The sequence below is a fragment of the Botrytis deweyae genome (assembly GCF_014898535.1).
Source record: "Botrytis deweyae strain B1 chromosome Unknown BDEW_011, whole genome shotgun sequence".
Lineage (NCBI taxonomy): Eukaryota > Fungi > Ascomycota > Leotiomycetes > Helotiales > Sclerotiniaceae > Botrytis > Botrytis deweyae.
The window spans coordinates 286821-304990 of NW_024066218.1; the positions used below are offsets into that span (position 1 = coordinate 286821).

Below are 18170 nucleotides of genomic sequence, written 5' to 3' on the forward strand. Positions count from 1 at the left end.
GCATGAAGAAACCGGATAGGATAAGCATCTTACTTCCGGCAGTATCCAATGTTCATTGGCTAATCACCAGAATTGACATGGTGTTTCAGACGAACCTCGTGTGGACAAGGATCGAAGCGGGGGTGGATATATCGTGGCGCGTTGAGATTGCCGCCGGAGTCACTGTGGAGGTCAATCATTTATGTACCGGTCCGTCGATTCCTATGATACATTGCACCCAAAGAACCAGGTCATCCAGCTCTGCCGCGTTGTAGGGGTTTCTTCACCCTTTCTAGAATCCAAATTTGTGTAACCTTTCTCATTGGGATTATCTCGATACGGTGTATCGATATCCTCTTTATCTTTTGTGGCGGATATTGAGATGATATCCAGGGAGAAGTCCCCTTCTTGGGTGCCGAAAAAGCTTGTTGAGGTTAGTAAAAAATGATATTGGTTCGACTGACAGAATTACCTTCGCATCATAATACTAAATCTTCTAATGCTTTTCAGATCTAGAGGGACGGCATCTTTCTTTTCGCGTCCCCTATAAGTGGGTTTTAGATCTGCCCACTTCACAAAAATCGACGAATGATCTGCAGGGCCTTTGAAATCAAACTCCCAACTAATCGTACTTTGTTCTCTCCCATTGGGACTTTTTGGAAGTAATTCATCTTTGAGGATGAAGGTGTACATTTTTCGATCACTCTTTCCTAGATGGAGTAAAATTCCATCGTACGCTGAGAGATCCCACTACAAATTCAGCTGTTAGCGTGAAGCCCATCGCCAGTCGATAAAACTCTGCTAAAGGGTTTCGTAGGATCGCTCAAAATGTATATTCGTCATTACTGGGAAGAACAAAAGGCGCTTCTGTATCCAACTCCACAAACAGGTGTAATTTCCGGCCGCCATACGACATAAACTTGCGTCTGACTAGTAATACAACTCTGTACCTAGCCTTATGCAGAACAGAATTTCATAATGTTGCAATGGGATTGGAAGCAATGTACGAGTGTAGTATTCTAGATCGTGTACAGACAACCCCCCATTGTCTCTCAACACGCATGTTTGATGTTCTAGCCGAAATGAGACTACAGAGGGAGCTTCGAAAATAGCTCAGAGAAGGCCATGTAAAACTACCAGGTGCTATTGGACCAATGTAACGATAAAGCTTGATCTGCATGGAAAGCAAGCAACTTGTTTGGCGTGTACGCTAAGCGCTTTTTTGAGTCCACTTGAAACACCGGGATGACTGAGAAAACCCATGCCTCGTCTTTACTAACTTACAGTGTGATCTGCAGTCGTTCTTTGAGATGCAAAACCTGCACCTCCTAGAGTTTTGATGTCCAGTGTACCCTTGAATGTAGCTATAGAGGAAGGCGTGGAACATTCAAGATAAGATTGTGAAGCTCCACCTCGAACTCTATCATCACTTGAGGTCCAGTCAAGGGCCGACCAGGGTCTTGGTAAATAAGACGTTAGTGAAAGGGTGACAAAATGCTTCTGCGGAGATTTTATGCTTACTTTGAACCACCAAAAAGATCCATTGCCAAAATTGATACTGATTATCTCTGTCTGGATCGTTAAATACTCAGACTCTTTGGAAATATCGTGTTTTCGATAATGTATGCTTTCTAGATTATGATGGAGTAATAAAAGGCCAATGGTAAGGTTGGGTAGTAACAATGGTTCGATTGATGTCAGATGGAAGTTCAAGATATTACCTAGTACTAGGAAAAGGGAACTTCCGTTCGGCTCTGTAAACCTAACTAGCAGACTCCTTCTCTGTAAGGCACGCGTTTAGATATCTATCATTACTACCTGTCATTACCTACTTGCTATTGAAGATAAGACACCGGTATCTATGTAATAATTCCAAATCTCATCCCGTATAAACTATCCAATAGATTTGCAGATATTAATTTTTATCTATATTTATATCTTACAGTCACAGTCATATATACCGATTCTCTGGGAAATCATCTTATTACCTAAGCGCGTTTAACGATTTTCCACACTGTATTATTGTCTGTGCGTTGAATCAAGCAATTGCAATTGTGGGGGTAAGATTTGTTGCCCTGTCCTGTCGAGCCTGTCTCCTGTCTCCTGTCCACCTAGGTATCTACACTCGGACTTAAGATATCTAGATGTACATCTAAATACTTTCCAACAAGCTACCAACAAAACAAACACCAACAGTGACACTGGCACTGGCACTTCAAGGATCAGGACCGTTGATTTACAACAAAGCATGCATTAACCGTACGACTGCGGCAATTTGATGCTAGTATTAGAATCAATTTCGGCCATGGTTCTTCAAGGAGTATAACCCGAGTTGTACGAGGGAAAAAAAGATGGTCAGTTACGGATCCTTCGACCGAAGAGCTCTGGCCTTATCCTTCCGTTGCTATACTCGAACTATGATGGTCCCCAATTCCATGGCGTATCTTTTGTGACTGAATCGCACGCTCAACTGTTGGAATGGAGGCGGGTGCCCGCGCAGATCAAATCTCAATGTGCGAATAAGCATATGTGTATGTTGGTGGCTGTGAGTGTATCTATTCTGAGCGTGGCATTTGGTGCACGGCAATGAAAGTTTCTGGAAATTGTTTGGAATACACATCACAGTGGCGTTGAGAATAGTGGGAAGAAATTGTGTAGGGAAGTCGTTTCAAATTTTGCTATACAAAAGAATGAAAGGGAAAAAAACACTAATCGTACTGGGTATTTACATTAGGATCGTTCCTTCATTTCTACCGGCAGTAAATCAAACTCCGTACGCTCCTGACTCCCATTGATTGACCCTTCAAATCTTCCATCGTTTCCAAGAATGCCCAATCCATCTAAAGCGAGTGTCGAGCACTTCGAACTCTGTTTCACATATCCCAAGCAAAAGAACCAAATATCCCGAATTGTTATTTTGATACCCTCTCTCATATATGCGTCATCATGCGGGGCGAGGGAGGCATAGAAAGAGGAGTAGTAGGATATTGATATCCGGACTCGGAGCATGTGGTAGAATGCTCGTAAGAGTGTGATAAAGGTGGCGTCTGCATATATCTGTTAGGACCCAGCCCAAGTGGCTTTCCAGCTTGAGGGTGCCTTACATGAGGATTATCATAACCGTGATGAGAATGAATATCGATCGCCGGCAAGCCTTGGTAGCTCATATTGTATGGGCTCATGGTGTCTTCAGGTTCTCGCTTGATTGCATCGTTGAAATGCATCATGGAAGGTAAGGTAACTGGTACTGGTGCCATGTAATGCTGGTATGCCTCTGGTCGTTCACTGTCGGAAACTGCGCGGTATGGCTGCGAATGTGGGTATGGTGGGTAGGAAATGTCCTCTGGCGCAGGGTATGTATGATATGTAAATAGAGGTGGCGTTCTAGATCCATCACGATCGAAGTTTTGAGAAAATATGATCTCGTCATCGCTGTGCATTGGAGGTGTGTACTGGCTAGGCAAAAGTCTTGGGGAAACTTGTCGTTGCACATGTTCTGGGCTTCTTCTGTATTGTTGATTCTCGTTGATGCGTTCTGGCTGTTGATGAAGCTCCGCATGCGCCTGAGGTGGAGATGCTGAAGAGGAACCGGCTCTGCGCTCGAGGTCTTCGAGACGTCTCTTGAGCTTCTTGCCTAGAGGTAAGGAATCAGTGGCTGTTTATGATTCGAAACCTTGCATGAATAACTTACGGTAGTTTCTTTGAGCAATACGGTTCTGAATTCTTCTGCGCTCAGCAAGATCGGAGATCTTTGTCCAATCTTCATCTGGATTGGCAGAGCTGCTGAAAGCACTGCTGGTGCCGTGGGCTGTCATATGTCTGGCGGTAGTAGCCGTGGAGTATGTGTAGCTGTGTCGAGACATGTTGATAATTTGTTCAAAGTGATGAATGTGTATTGATTCAGTATCAAAAGCAGAAAAGTTGAAGATATAATCTGATCTGAGGAGCCTTGGAGGATCTGAAGGTCTGTTACAACAAGGTCTTGAGATGCCTTACACTGGGGAGGCTTCCTCCATATATATGTGAATGTGGGATAACCAAACTGACGCAGCTATACGGAATTTCCAAACCACTTGGCCCCGAATCCTGGCGCACTTCTTGCTCAGCTACTCTACAACACAAACGACGAAACCCTGTTGAAAGACCCTAGAAGAGGAAATCCCCTGCAATTACTCTGGATACCCTGCACAGCATGCCCCCCTTGTCAGCTACTTTGCGCACCCTGTTAAAAACGGCCGGGAGGTGCGCCGTGCAGCTGGGGCAGTCGATTCTGCCACAGAACACATAAACACACACACCATCCATCCTTCCATAGACACCGAGTCCAAACCTAAAAAGGGTACATTCATCCACATGCATGTATGAGGCGTACTAAAGATCCAATCTCGTAGGCAAGATATCCTAAATTGGAAATGTGGATTAATTAAGGGCCATTAATAGATTTCCGCCATATCAATGAGTATGATCAATGTCTATCTCGTAAAGCAGCATCCAACCACCACTCACCAACCACCAACCGGAGAAATTCATCCAGAGAGATGTGTGTGTGTGTGTGTGTGTGTGTGTGTGTGTGATGGAAAATGTAGGTAAATTTAGAAACATTTCACAATTCTTTAATTTTGACTAATTCCAGAGATAGAATCAGCCAATATGTACCTAGGGGTGAAGCAGTAAGAAGAAGAAAAAAAAAAAAGCAAACTCTATTGACAACTCGCCAGCCCTATGAGTACACATTAGGCGTTGATGAAGCACAAACCCAAAAGCTATTTTGAAGCCTTCATCAAACCATGAACCATGCCGTTGAATGAATGAACGCACGCACGAACGAACGAACGAACGAAGCACACAGTCTGCTAACTGCCCCTAGCCATTTGCATTTACGTTTTTCCACTTTTCCTTATGAGGTATTCTTTTCGCTCCTGCCTTTCCTCATGATGTAAATGTTAATTATAGACGGAGAACGAATCACTTGTACACTGGACACAGTATCCATCTTCATCTCATAGAAGTAAAATACGATGCAGTGAGTACTACTGTAATTGATGTGTGAATGATTCGGTTTACTCCATACTAACAAGGCAAGGTCGAGGGTCGAATGGCTAGTAATTAGCAACGGCGACGGTAATCTAATCGGACCCATCTATCTAATCATGGTATGTTGGCGTTCCTTGGAGGAAATACTTGCACGTTATGACCAGGTTGGAGATAGTTACCAGATTGTATCTTTGTTGCATATTCATCATGGTTGCCTGAAGACTCAAGGGAAATTGCACCCCAGTACAAAGCAAAGACCTACTACCTAGAGACCGATAGACGATAACCGAATGCGATAGACACTATGCATTTACTGGATTAGTTACGAATTACGGAAGCATTCTCTGACAATCTCGAGAACCGTCTTGGTCTGTATTAATGGAAGCATAGTTTTCTGTTCTGGGACTGGGAGGCTCCATTTTGGTACATCGGAAGCCATGAGTAAACATTCTCATCACACACCTAACACCTAACTAGTAGGCTTTGAGCCCGCTCTTGTCTTGCTTCCCCTCCCCTTTTACCATTTTTCTGCCCCAAGAAACAATCACAAGATTCTTCGAGGTCGCCGAATTATTAGCATGGCTGAAATATCTAATTATGGCACTAATGGTATATGATACTGAGCATATACTATAGTTAGCGAATGCTGTTTACGAAGTCAAGTTTAAGGGGGCTTTAGATCAGTATGTACGTAAATTCAGGTTAACTAATGGGGGCAAGATCCCCTATGGGCCTGATCTATAGAGTGTCTTTGATGGCTTTAAATGACTATCGCCATGCAGTATAAAGCATCTTTTATCTTGGAAAACACTTAGCCAATTTCCACGGGAAAATGGTTGCGGATGTCGCGATATTCTTTAAATATTCTAACTGGCCTTTAGTGTTCAACACAATTCCTTCCATTCTTCCGTCTCAACTAGGGGTGATTTATTCGCGACAAACAAGTTAACATCATTCAAGTCAATCAAGCCAAGAAATATCTTCAGCATCTTGAAATTGTCATCGCCGTCCATCATAATTGATCAATAGGTCATTGATTGCGATTTGATCCCATCTAAAACCCTCATACTCATGCCGTGTTACGTCGAGCCCTGGAAGTACACGTGCTTTGTCATATGTTTATTTATTTCGACCGCCGATGACCATGATGCCTGGGACGAGATAATATATTGATTGGGTGGTAAAACGATGATGAACAAGGTAAAATACAAATGTTACCCTAATTTTTCTTGGGAACCACTCCACACCACTATCACATCAAACCCTTGAACACACAGACACCCCAACCTCTCCGCCTTCAATTAAAGTCCACACCGCAGGAAAATTGGTTGCATGGAGCATATAAAACCCTGTTATACACTTTCTGACCAATAAGCATTGCAGATTCATGCTTAAGCGAGCGAAGTCGTAATTCAACGACGGTGAGAAAGACAAACAGTAGCGGAGTGCCACAATTTTATGCTCAAGTTACGAAAGGGACAATTTCTCGCATCGTTCATTCCGGTACGACCGAAGAACGCATTAGATGCCCAGGTGGCCTTGTTGCGCATGACACCATTGACCGCTCAGCCCTACCCGGTCGCCATCTCCCCTCTCATCTTTACAGATGCCAAATAACCCGAAAGTATAATGTTGTGTTGGCTTTCAACATCATGTACCGTAACAAGGACGAATGGTATTGATTTCCGCAATCATTAGACCTCCAGTACAACGATAAAATGACTATCTTAGGCATTTAAAGGCGTCGAGATCTACTATACGAGTTGGTTCTAAACCGGGTTTCTAAAGAATGGGGGCGATCGAGACCGGATTTAGGAGACGGTTACACAATGCTTTGCGGTGAAGACTATTTTGTTCTTTGCCATGAACGATCGGCAATGAATACCATACGGATTCTCGGGTTTACGACTGAAGTGTTCCAGATTTCGTGGCGAAATTAATACCTCCCTTCATTAACAATATCCGAGTCTTGGATCCGGATTTATCGACCTGATAAACCCGTTATGAATATTGACAATTTCGAGCCCTACCTGCCGCCTTGTCTCCTTGACATTCTCCTTTCTTAATGCCGAGTTACTCTCACGAGGAGTTTTCACACATACTTCTATTTCCAATTCCCTCATTGTTCTAGTCTGTTTCCTTTACCACACTAGTCGTCGGCAGAGTACTTGCTTCTTCGTATTTTGAACCACTGCAGATTTAGTATCAAGAGAGTAGACTGAGACAACAAGATACCCATACCAGACTATGAATCTAGTGATGACTGTTCCTGGATCAATCAGCGTATCAAAGCTGACAGAAGCTTGCTCGTGCTTGGTACTCAAAAGCCACTTCGGAGAATTAGTCGACTGCCACATACTGTACCTTCAACAGAGGTTTAAGGAGCTTAGCTGAGATTATCGCATTAAAACGATTAGAGGTTCACTAGTCCCATCGTAGAGGCTGGAAATTACGCTTTCTGAATCAATAGTACTACTGGGCTTGTCTCTCCAATCTACCATCTCAAGCTTCCAGAAGTGGGATCTTTCGTCCGAGATGCATACTCTCAGAGAAAGTCTGGTACTCAGCTAATGTTATCGATCCTGATGATTTTGAACCCAAAACATTGTTTGTGGATGACCGAATCTTTTGACAATCATTCGTTGAGTCTCTCCAGATGTGGGTTCTCGATGATCTCAATCTTGTAAGAGAGCAAAGAGTATCTATCAGTCCACCCCAGACGCGCCGAGATCCAGACTTTTGGCTCCTCTTACAAAGTGGGAAAATGCCATTCTCCCAAGTCTCCACCCCCGTGAGAATGGTTCATGGGTATCTTATTCCATTTCCCGCGTGGCTTCTAGGATATCTTTGCGGATTACATGATACATGCGAAACATCTCATATCATTCTTTTCATCACCTCATTGTTCTAGAGAAAAGTAAGTACCCGGAGCTCTAAAATCCAGTCAAATTCTTTTCTCTGAAGTCTTATGTGATATCTTAAATCCTCACAATGACTTTGTCACCGCTGAAGATGATTCGAGCACGCTTCCATGCGTGGCATGCTTGATATGATTATGGGTAAGCACAAGCAAGCCAAGCAATACCAAGTCTCATCGAATATCTTGTCCTCAACCGCTGGTCTGTAATCATCTTTTAAGGTGCTGACATGATGCCCCGCTGTGCTTTATTGGAATGGATATGCTGCGAGAATTCCCAGTGACAAAGTACCGGGATTTAAAAGGGCTGAGCGACTGCTAATTGTGATGTGGCTTGGCAACTAGATTTCATCGGCTGTGTGTGTGGTATAGTGAACATTGATGCTCTTGGTAATTGGGTGTAGATACGTGTAGACACACAATGCATGTTACTGACGATTTTGGAAAAGTGCGAATTTTAGTTCATAATTTGTATCGTGCTTTTGATATCTACATTACGGCGGATGAGAATTGTGCAAAGTACAGGTCGCCGATTTGACTTTTGTTCAAGCTTTACTAAACTTGACAGACTGTCTATGATGGAATCTAACATGCACTTTTCCTAGACCGTTGAACCAAGTTGAGCCCTTGATCTTGGTCCGAGCAATTGAGACAACTCCACACGATCGAAGGCTGAAGAAACCGGGGGACTCCACCGCATCACTAAATGTGCCTTGGACCTTGCACGCAGACGTCAAAGTTTATGCACAAAATATATCTTATATTATATCATCTTACAGTATATTCATAAACATGGACGGAATATGTCCACGGTCTTCAGAGATTAGGGTCTTTGATCACTCTCAACCGTTCAATCCGGACCCCTTTGCATGGTTACCCCATACCTAATAGCATCCCAAACCCTTGCGGAGTATCAAGAACTTTGAGAAGAAGATCTCGGGGCAATTAGAAATCACCAAATCCCTCTTGTACAACCGTTGTACGTGAAAACTAACGTGATTGTGCGGTAAGGTGATTGTAAACATGAAGATCTGAAATGCTAATATTGCCATTTGATATTCGCGTAGGCAGGAGTAAGGCACAATGACATGAAGTCGCATTGGGAGTTTCCAATTAAGGCTATCTTAACGTTTAGGATAATCCTTCATTTCACGGTTCGGGAATCTGAAGGCTAGTTTGAGACTTTACGTTCGAGCTTTCGTCCGTAAGGATTCTATTCTCTTGCTGGTGCGGCTTGGGTAAGTCCGAGTGAAGCAATGTCATTGGTTGAAACGATTGTTCTTGATTGGGGAGCTGTTATGTCGTGACTTTAATTTAATTTTTGACTCCTTCGCTTTCCTCTATTTTACTTGTATTATATTAGCATTGTTTTCCCTTTCCCTTTCTCCACTAATATAGCCTCACAACGTACACCAAATGTCGTTTAACGTTAAGAATAGGCCGTGGGGATTAGATACCAAATATGGGGTTATGATGCGCTACCCATTTTCGCATGCTCCGATTAACTTGGTAGGAAATGGGGGGTTTTGATTGGGTTGGGAACGAGGGGTTATAGGCTAATATATTGGTATCGATAGTAGATCTAGATTACTGCTGTAGATGACAACGACGATAATGAAGGGGTCATATTAGACAGTGGATCTAATCGTATCGCCCTCATTGCTTTGTCATTCAATTATTCATGTGAATCTTTCGAATACTATCCTGGCTAGAAATGACGGCTTCGAATCGATGTAGTATAGTTGGCTCACACTATGATCAATATCAAGATTAACATGCCACACTTCTTCCACCGAGTTCGGGAGAAACATCCATGACGAGGATGCGGGAATACAAGTCGCAATGGTATGCATACTGACTCACCGCCGTGAATTAGATTATACGTATGTTCATTTGTTCTCTGAGCCAGATAGATGCATGGATGGATGGCATCACCAGCATTGTTCACACCTGATTGATCATGGATGAGAAAGTAACGTTAACAAACATACCAACCTACGTACATAGATTCAAGCCTTCTGGTCCCTGAGGCTTGTTCTACGCAGCACATTGTTGGTTGCGTATTCCGCATCGTACTATTTGATGGAGCCTCCGCAGCGAAGAAGCACCGACCGATTCCTAGCAGCTAATGTAATGCTCGCCGCGTAAGGCTGAACAAAATTTGGTATTTGTTTGTGAAGCCACCTTTAGATCCCCTACACAGACACCGAGTAGAATGCTCTGACGAGATTGGTAAACTCATTTGATCATTTGATATCAACACTCTGTTACCACCCACACATCTACTATCTCTCATGCAACATCTCAAACCCCCATACTTTCATTTCACCGCCCGTCGATCATGTATCTTCGATTTCATTGTAAAAGCGTCCAGGGCTTTGCTCAAAATGAGGTTTTCACGTGGAAAAATATCAGGTGCACTGCCCACTTTCCTGTTCGAGGCATTTAGCAGACATTAGATGGAATGTTCCATACAAATCAGGACTCAAGCCTAGGGCTGGGTCACAGCCTGCCTGTGTTTTCTTTTTCTCCTGTTATAACCAACTAGTATCTGCCAATCAAAAATTGAATCTCGAGGTATTTTTTTGTGGTAGTGTTCTATTCCTGGTTGCTAGCGGATTAGTGGAAAGATGATACAATGGAGAAGAAATGTATTATAAATCCCACAAGGCGTAGGTAGAAGAGGACACCCGTGCCACATTTTTGGGGGCTGGTTTGAAAAGCAACAGGGCCCATTTTCGTTCTGATTGCCCAGATAAGTCGTGGTTAGAAAATCATATACTCTATTCGGTTGTATTTCAACAAGATTTCCGAAATTGTATCCTTGAAAAGATCATAATGGGGAACATCGTATATTGGGCCAATGGAAAGCGATATACTTGTTGTAACGAGGAGAAGATCTACTCCCTGGATATAGGTTCTGATTCCTTTCTTCATCGATACTCCAATACTTCCAAACTTGATCTCCAGGAAGTTGTGTCTCCGCAATAGTTTTCGCGGGTCGTCATCGCAAGCAATCATCATTGTCTAACGAACTTCATCTGACTACTGGCGAGCACAGTAGGTAAGTGCTTTACTGCACATTTATTTTTAGGCATTCAAACACATACTGATCTGCGATCGATGAAAGTCAAAACCTACTTACAAGCGCTCACCTATGGAGACCCTCTGTGAACGATCCACGGCTACTAGCCGGGGAAGTTAGGCATGGAATTCCACCTTCGGTAAAACTCCACTCCATAGTACAAAGTACGTACTATAGGACCCTATGCATCCCGAAATTCACTCATCGTCACTTCGAGCCCTCATATCATCACGGGAGAATCCGTTGCGGCAGCAGACAATGATAGGAGTCACAGTGGGGAGAGTGGATCGTTTGGCGATTTTCTAGGGCTCGAACGGAACTTATTAATCAGCGATTCAGCGTCCGTCCTCCGTTTCCATATTATATTGCAATATTGACTCGTGATGGTTCACATATGTAGGTTACATAGCGACTTTATGCGCCGCAATGAAACAGACGAAGGAATTGACAATTTACGGTTGATCCGTCCACATTGTGGAGTATGGAACTGACGGATGTATTAGTGTTTATTCCTTTTGAACAGATGCGGAATACAGGCAACGGAGTTCCCTTTTCCTCGTGCGGAGGAGTCTTGCCGCATGAATGATATCAGCAATACATTGGATGGCCCGTCTTGGTCGCTCGCTCGAAACCAACGATTGGGGAACTGGTTCTCCAATTATTGAATTCTTCTTCACCGAATTTCGCATTTATTTCCCCCCGGCAGCCTACTTACGGTATGCTTCATACTCCGTAGGTTGAAGGTTGAGGGTATTTCTCCGTCAACTACGGGGGTTACAATGTACATAACATCTTATCTCCATCGCTAGAAATACCATGTGAAAGACAGGCAAGCCATGTGGTTGCAGAATTTCACTTGGGGCCAGATTCACAACATCCCTGCCAGAGCCCTGCATAGCATAGATAGATAGATGGATGGATAGATAGCTTGAATACGCTCCCAATTCGGTAAGTCGTATCTCGCAAATGAGGCTTTAATAAACGAGGGGAAGGGATTTCTTTACACACTATGAAGTCAATTAAATTCTGGACCATACAGCATTGCGAAACGGCTGCGCATTCGCTTCCTGTGAGTCTGTGACCTTTCACGTACGTGTGAAATAGAGGAAAGTGGAAAAATCAGTTAAAATAGTTGTAGTGGATACTCGCCCTTTAATGGGGTTTCGTTCGAGTTAGACGCACGAAAAACCCCATTGGAATGAGGGGACTTAGGGAGCTCAGTCTGTAACCGAGCTCCCCTCTATCTATACCTCTATCTCTTTGCGGATTTCCGATTGAGACTCGGATCCGAAGCACAAGCTCGAGTCAAGACAATTAGAAGACTGTATAAGTTTCCGCGGTAAATCTTCCAAATATTCCTTAACATCGAGATTCGAGATACTGTAACTCCTTTCCTGGATATCTCCACCAATGCCAAGTACCAATGTTCAATCCCTGCAGCACATTTACCCATTATACCAAGCCTACCAATATCTCAAGCACATCAAATGACATTTCTCTTCACAAACTTGGATTGCCAATTTATCTCCCATGAACAAGCAGGTTAATCTACATCCGAGTGGGAAAAGTTTTATTGAGACAATTCTACCAATGATCAATTCGACCCGATGTTTCGGCAAGCCCAAATTGCCATGTGGATGCATATATGTAAAAGGCTAGTGGATAATTATTCGTACGAACGAAACACCTTGTTTGTGAATCATACTAGGCTCCCATCAATCTTCAAACTCGTCAAATGCGCCTTCTCAGTGCCAATCAAATGGGAGAGATATCATCACACATCTAGCTCGCGATCGGTCGGGCTCGGGTCAATATTATACCTTTTCTCCTTTCCCCGGCTTTAAGGAGCTTTTTCCGTATCCGATTCGAGGCACATACGTATGGCATGTTCGTATGCCCCGTTGGTCAAATGATTGAAATCTACCCAGCATTCAGGTAAGTCAAGGCATGGCTTGGATTGGAAGGGCGCAGTGCATACGTGCAGACATTTGGTGTCTTTTAACAGACACTATTGAAGTAAAGATCTTCACACTGGCGGACCCAAAAGATTTTGACAGACGGCTCCGTGGTTCTCGGCCTGAGTAGTGATTCATCGTGCATGCGAAGTATTGATTTCCCATAATTTCCATACTTGCTTGGTTGCTCAATTTGCAATTGCGGGCGTGCGGGGTGTCCAGCCTCGAGCCAGCTTAGGTTGCATGTGCATACCGTGGTATATCAGCTAAGTATTTGGATGGGATTCGTTCCTTGTCGCATTCCAAATCATTCAATCTCGCAAATGAGGCTCTGCTCCTCTAAGCGGCAAAAGATTTAACATGTTGGTGGGTGTGGTATGGTGTGATGAAGATGCGTAATTCACACGTAGCCTGCCATTGCATTCGCCGTAATTGGAATATTGGTTTGTAGTAAATGATTTATCTTACATATATTCAATGTCTGAGGCTCAATTGATATGGTTGATGCAGAGATCTCTGTTGCCCCCTGATCCGTTATTTCTTTTTGACGCGTCAACCTTTGATTAATGATCGCAGACCACCAACTGTTATCAGAATCTATAGATGTCAAATCTACAGATTCCAACTGTTGTCTTTTACATGAGTATTAGTACATGCGGATAGGTTGTTCTGCATATCCGGCATCGACTATGAAAGTCCCGAATTAAGCTGACTGTGTTTGAACTGCCGATATGTCACAATTTTGACAATTTGATAAAGGTACCGGTGCAAGTAAAGTGGGATCTCGGAACCGATTTCGGGCTGACTCGGCGTACTCTTCTAGAGATTTGGTCCGTATCTTCAAAACCAACTGGTGTGTTCGGTGCTGATCCCATCATGTAGACGATTTCTGGCTACAACACACGAAGGCTCTGGCCCCCATAGGAAATTGCAGGATCTGTAAACTCGAGTCAGCAACTTTTATCCTTCACTTTTGGCTTATTTTGGTTGGATCTTGAGCCAGGTCAGAGGCACAGCAACATAGCTAGACAGGGAATAAAAATGGGAGGAACGATGTCCTGAGTTCAGAATAGAAAACGAGCTACATTGATAGGATAGGAAGGTAATCTTCGACCACGGATTTGGCGTCTGGAAGATTCTTTTTCCTCTCTGAGGATCAAGAGGCTCCTTTGAAAAGTAACTTTGACGGATATTCGATATCTCCGGTGTCCATTTTTAGACCATGAGGCTCAGTCAGTCCCTTTTATGGTTATATAATTGGACCAGAATGGCAGGAAGATAAGAGTGGTGAAGATCTGGAGAGCAAAGCATTTCTGCTTGCGAGATGGTATGCGGAGCACAAAATATAAGGAAGATAGTTGTTCTGCGCTTCCAGTCCCTGCTTGTACAGTAGAGGAAGATAAAGATGGTCTCTTGAGATTGATATGGATCATGTAAAAATCTAGAACCTGCTAGATAGTAGACTTGCTCTTCTATTCCTCATTGATGCAATGCCCATACACCTAGCATTAGCTGATGCTGTTCTCCGCTTTTTTCATTTTCAAGGGCCTTCAGTTCCCCCTTTCCTGATTCTGCAATAGTTTTGAGATGACTTGTGAGTTGTAAACAATCATGTGCACCAAATGCTCGAAATTGGTTCCTGAAGTGGGATCAGCATTCACATTTTATGTTTGATGTAATGCAGAGGGCCTTCCAGTGCTCCTATTTCTTGCCTTCACTCTTTCCTATGAGAAAGTGAAGAGTCTTGGCTCTAGGTCACTGGCAGTACATCTCCTTAGCATCTTCACTCTGCCTTGATATTTCGGATACTGTCGGTGAGAGTCTAGAAGGAATGGAGAGAGTACGTACATTTATCGAAAACTACCATTGCTCATCTTGATCAACGTCGCCGTTTTCCGGGCTCTAGCCAGGCACTTGACCGCTCACACAGAAAATAAGACGAAGACCTTTTCATGTGCTTCTTCTCCATCTAAGTGTCAAAGTTTCTGTCGGTCTAACAATTCCTCTAGGGAAAACTTGTCTCTTGATGAATAGAAACTGAAATTCAGAGTCTATCATGCTCTAAATCTTGAATCTTCCTTATTCGTTTGTATATCAGTACCGCTTGTGTATGAATTAATGGCACTAGACCTGAGATGAGACTGCGACGCAGTATCTTAGAGTGCTTTTCAACAAGAAGAGAAGAATAAGCTGTCGTTCCGTAAACGTGAATAATTGAACTCCATAGTGGGCTACTTTGGTTATTTCTACCATATCTTGACTACTCGGGAGACACTCGTCACTTCTTGTTTAATTGGCCTTCGCAGAATTGACAATACGCATTGTACCAAAGCCAAGCACATCACTTCAGGTGTAATGAAGACAAATCTGATGTTTCCGGGGTTTACGCTATAACAACACAGATCTTCCATAGATTATGATATCCCATCCTTGCAGAGCTCTTTAATCATCAGCCCAAATCATCTACAGCTTCCATGACATCACTTCACTACAATTTAATCAAATTCAGCGTCATACGCATAGCGATATGGGTCATTGATGGTAATAGTTCTTTTCTTGTTCTTATTCAGAACTAGCCCTCTGATTTATCCTTATTCCGGTGCCTATTGAGAACAATCAATGCTTTAGTTGAGCAGAGTGCTTGCTCGGTGTTTCTCCTTGTGCCTAGCCCATCACCTTTAAATCACCTAATCATGACCATATTTCATATGCGGAGACTCCTATTTCTTGTTCACTACATTTTCAGAACTACTGAAGTCCCCGTCAACATGTCCCGAGAAATAGACTCCAGTATGATTGTTATCAATTTCCGGTTCTGCCCCAAATAAGTTTTTGTCCTGGATCTGCTTTTCGTTCTTCAAGTCTTCGAGTTGTTCCTTTCGTTCAGCAATCATTACCTGAAAGTTCAACTCATTCTTTGTGTTTTTTCTTGCCTGATCTGTTCCAAGTTAGTGAGAAGTTTTTAAACAGAGTGACAAAGAATTCTTCCCCAAATCTCGCAATTTCTCCAACGCGGGGAGTGCCTGGTAAAGCTGAAAGTACTTGTGGGTGATTTTTTGTGTGGTTTCAACAGAGCTGTTTTCATCGGTATCGCTGACAGACAGGGGCTTGTAGAATTCTTCAAAGACTCTGAGTTTCTTTGCACGTCTCATCTCGATAGTATCGATTGCATTCTGGCAGATCTCAATTATGTCAGCCGCATCGCTGTCATCTAAGCCTTCGAATATGGCGTCGACTTCCTGCTTGGCTTCATTTATTCTTGCTTGTCGATCCATGATTTCCGTATCGAAAATCTGAGAAAGGAAGAGATGGCAAAGCTCATGCAATCCACTGTTGTTTGTCAGTGACAATTGCTTGTACTAAGTGGTTCAGATGATAGCTTACCGCTTTTGTGGACTTCTGTTGGATCCCTGTTTTGGGATATGTATGAGAAAAGACTGAGGTCGCGATTGATTTACTTTCAAACTCTGCAAAGTGTTTGAATATGGAGAGATATTTTGGTGAAATTTGGCGACTTGTAGATATTGATGAACACGGGGAGTTTCTGCGGAGAAAAGAGTCGATATTAGAGTTTTGATATCATGGATGCTAAAGAAAGGGACTGATTTAAGACTGACGATTTCACTTACGAGGATAAACGCCTCGGGAAGCTACGGCAAGCGAGCGGTATAGGGCTCCAGTAAACTTTACCAAGTTGCGAACGACAGAATACGGATAAAACAGTTTCTTGGAAAGTTTCTAGTAACTATAGTTCACTACCAACTTCTATGATTCAACAGTATAGGAAAACTGCCAATAAAGAATTCACCAAGATCCAAAGATATTTAGCCTTCCAATGCCTGTCGCCTGTCATCGATTCTAATTCATTATTCAACCTCATCCATCTAATGAATAGCCCACTTCACCACTCTCTTCAGCCATGCCCAATAATCTCTTCCTCATTCCCTCCGCTCTCTTTTTCTCTTCTTCAGTGAGTACACTAAGATCAATATCACCAACCCACTGGAATTTATCAATGATATCAGCAGTGTCTCTTAATAGCTATTCACTTCAAAGGGTAGAATGTTTTCAACTCACCTCCCTCAATCCATGTTGTAGTACATTCCTGGCTCTCACTCCCTTGCCATTCCGATGACCTACGCTCCCGTGTAGTGTTGCCCTTTCCCTACCACTCTCATACTTTCCTCTATGCAAAATGTTGTTGTCATAAAACACCACATCTCCCGCTTTCATCTCTACCCTGATCTCGCCCTGTACTCCCGTCTCATATTCACTCATATCTCTCTCTGCGGCTGTCCTCGCCCTCTTGTGAGACTTGGGAACCACAATCAATGAAGAATCATCATACAATGCCATATTCCATTGCGCATGCCATGCAGGCTCCGCTAGTCTTGTGAGTTCCTCTTCAGCCGTAGCAGAAGATGGGATATCATCTCGGTGCCAACGAAGCTCGAAGTCGCGATCAGGACGAATCAATAAATTAAATAGTTCCATGACTAAATCTTCGTCCTCACATTGCAAAAGCTCTTTCACTACACCCAACATCTTATCCGAGAAGTAGATCTTTATAAATGAAGATGAGGTTGCAAGTTTGGGATTCATGAGTGATTGAACACCCCAGATACCATCTTTCGCAGGTGACTCTCCTTCTCCTACGTTCCAGGGTGGAAATTGCTTGGGAAGTGTTCGAACGTATGGCCATGAGCCAGAGCGAGCAAGGTCGACAGTTTTTTTCGCTTCGATACGGAGAGAATCAATCTCTGCTTGACTCAGAAGAGAGGGGATGAGAACGAAGCCATCTTGCTCGAGAGATTCAAGGAGTTTTGACTTTTGTTTCGGCATTTTGCTTGATATTATTGTTCAGAAAGAGGCACGCAGGTTCAGGGACAAGCAAAGTGTTATATGATCAAGTGCCATGTTTTAAGTGATGAATATGCCATATCAGGTGATGATACTGAAAGTTGGGATATGACGGGATAATATCGGAGTTGAACATCCGTCGGTCCAACATTTTGATGCGGGGCTGTTTTTGGCGGGGTATTGTGTTGTAACGTAGCAGAAGCAGAAGTTGCTAATTTTGCGCATGCACATTCTCGTATTTCTCAAGCTGAAAGAGAAGCTGAATGTGTTATTTTATGATTGATAAATGCAGAGAAAACAGTCTTGTAATCAGAAAAGATAAGAGAAGCTATTTCGGCAG

The 18170-nt window shown here is 43.2% G+C and overlaps 4 protein-coding genes across 4 annotated transcripts; all 4 read right to left on the reverse strand.

The window, feature by feature from the left end:
• Positions 1–201: 201 nt before the first annotated feature.
• On the reverse strand, positions 202–1523 carry EAE98_005551 (uncharacterized protein; the record flags this gene model as incomplete). The annotated part of the gene is made up of 4 exons (XM_038953173.1): positions 202–403; positions 452–729; positions 1264–1438; positions 1501–1523. The coding sequence occupies 4 exons, from the start codon at positions 1521–1523 to the stop codon at positions 202–204; spliced, it is 678 nt and encodes a 225-aa protein (XP_038810274.1).
• A 1386-nt stretch (positions 1524–2909) lies between these two features.
• Positions 2910–3842, reverse strand: EAE98_005552 (uncharacterized protein; the record flags this gene model as incomplete). The annotated part of the gene is made up of 2 exons (XM_038953174.1): positions 2910–3613; positions 3671–3842. 2 exons carry the CDS (start codon positions 3840–3842, stop codon positions 2910–2912), a joined length of 876 nt encoding a protein of 291 aa, XP_038810275.1.
• Positions 3843–15690: 11848 nt separating this feature from the next.
• On the reverse strand, positions 15691–16245 carry EAE98_005553 (uncharacterized protein; the record flags this gene model as incomplete). Its single annotated transcript, XM_038953175.1, has 2 exons — positions 15691–15908; positions 15939–16245. 2 exons carry the CDS (start codon positions 16243–16245, stop codon positions 15691–15693), a joined length of 525 nt encoding a protein of 174 aa, XP_038810276.1.
• A 389-nt stretch (positions 16246–16634) lies between these two features.
• Positions 16635–17955, reverse strand: EAE98_005554 (uncharacterized protein). The gene is made up of 2 exons (XM_038953176.1): positions 17048–17955; positions 16635–16972 (listed from the first exon to the last, which is right to left on the reverse strand). Exons 1-2 carry the CDS (start codon positions 17810–17812, stop codon positions 16847–16849), a joined length of 891 nt encoding a protein of 296 aa, XP_038810277.1. The 5' UTR covers positions 17813–17955; the 3' UTR covers positions 16635–16846.
• Positions 17956–18170: the final 215 nt, after the last annotated feature.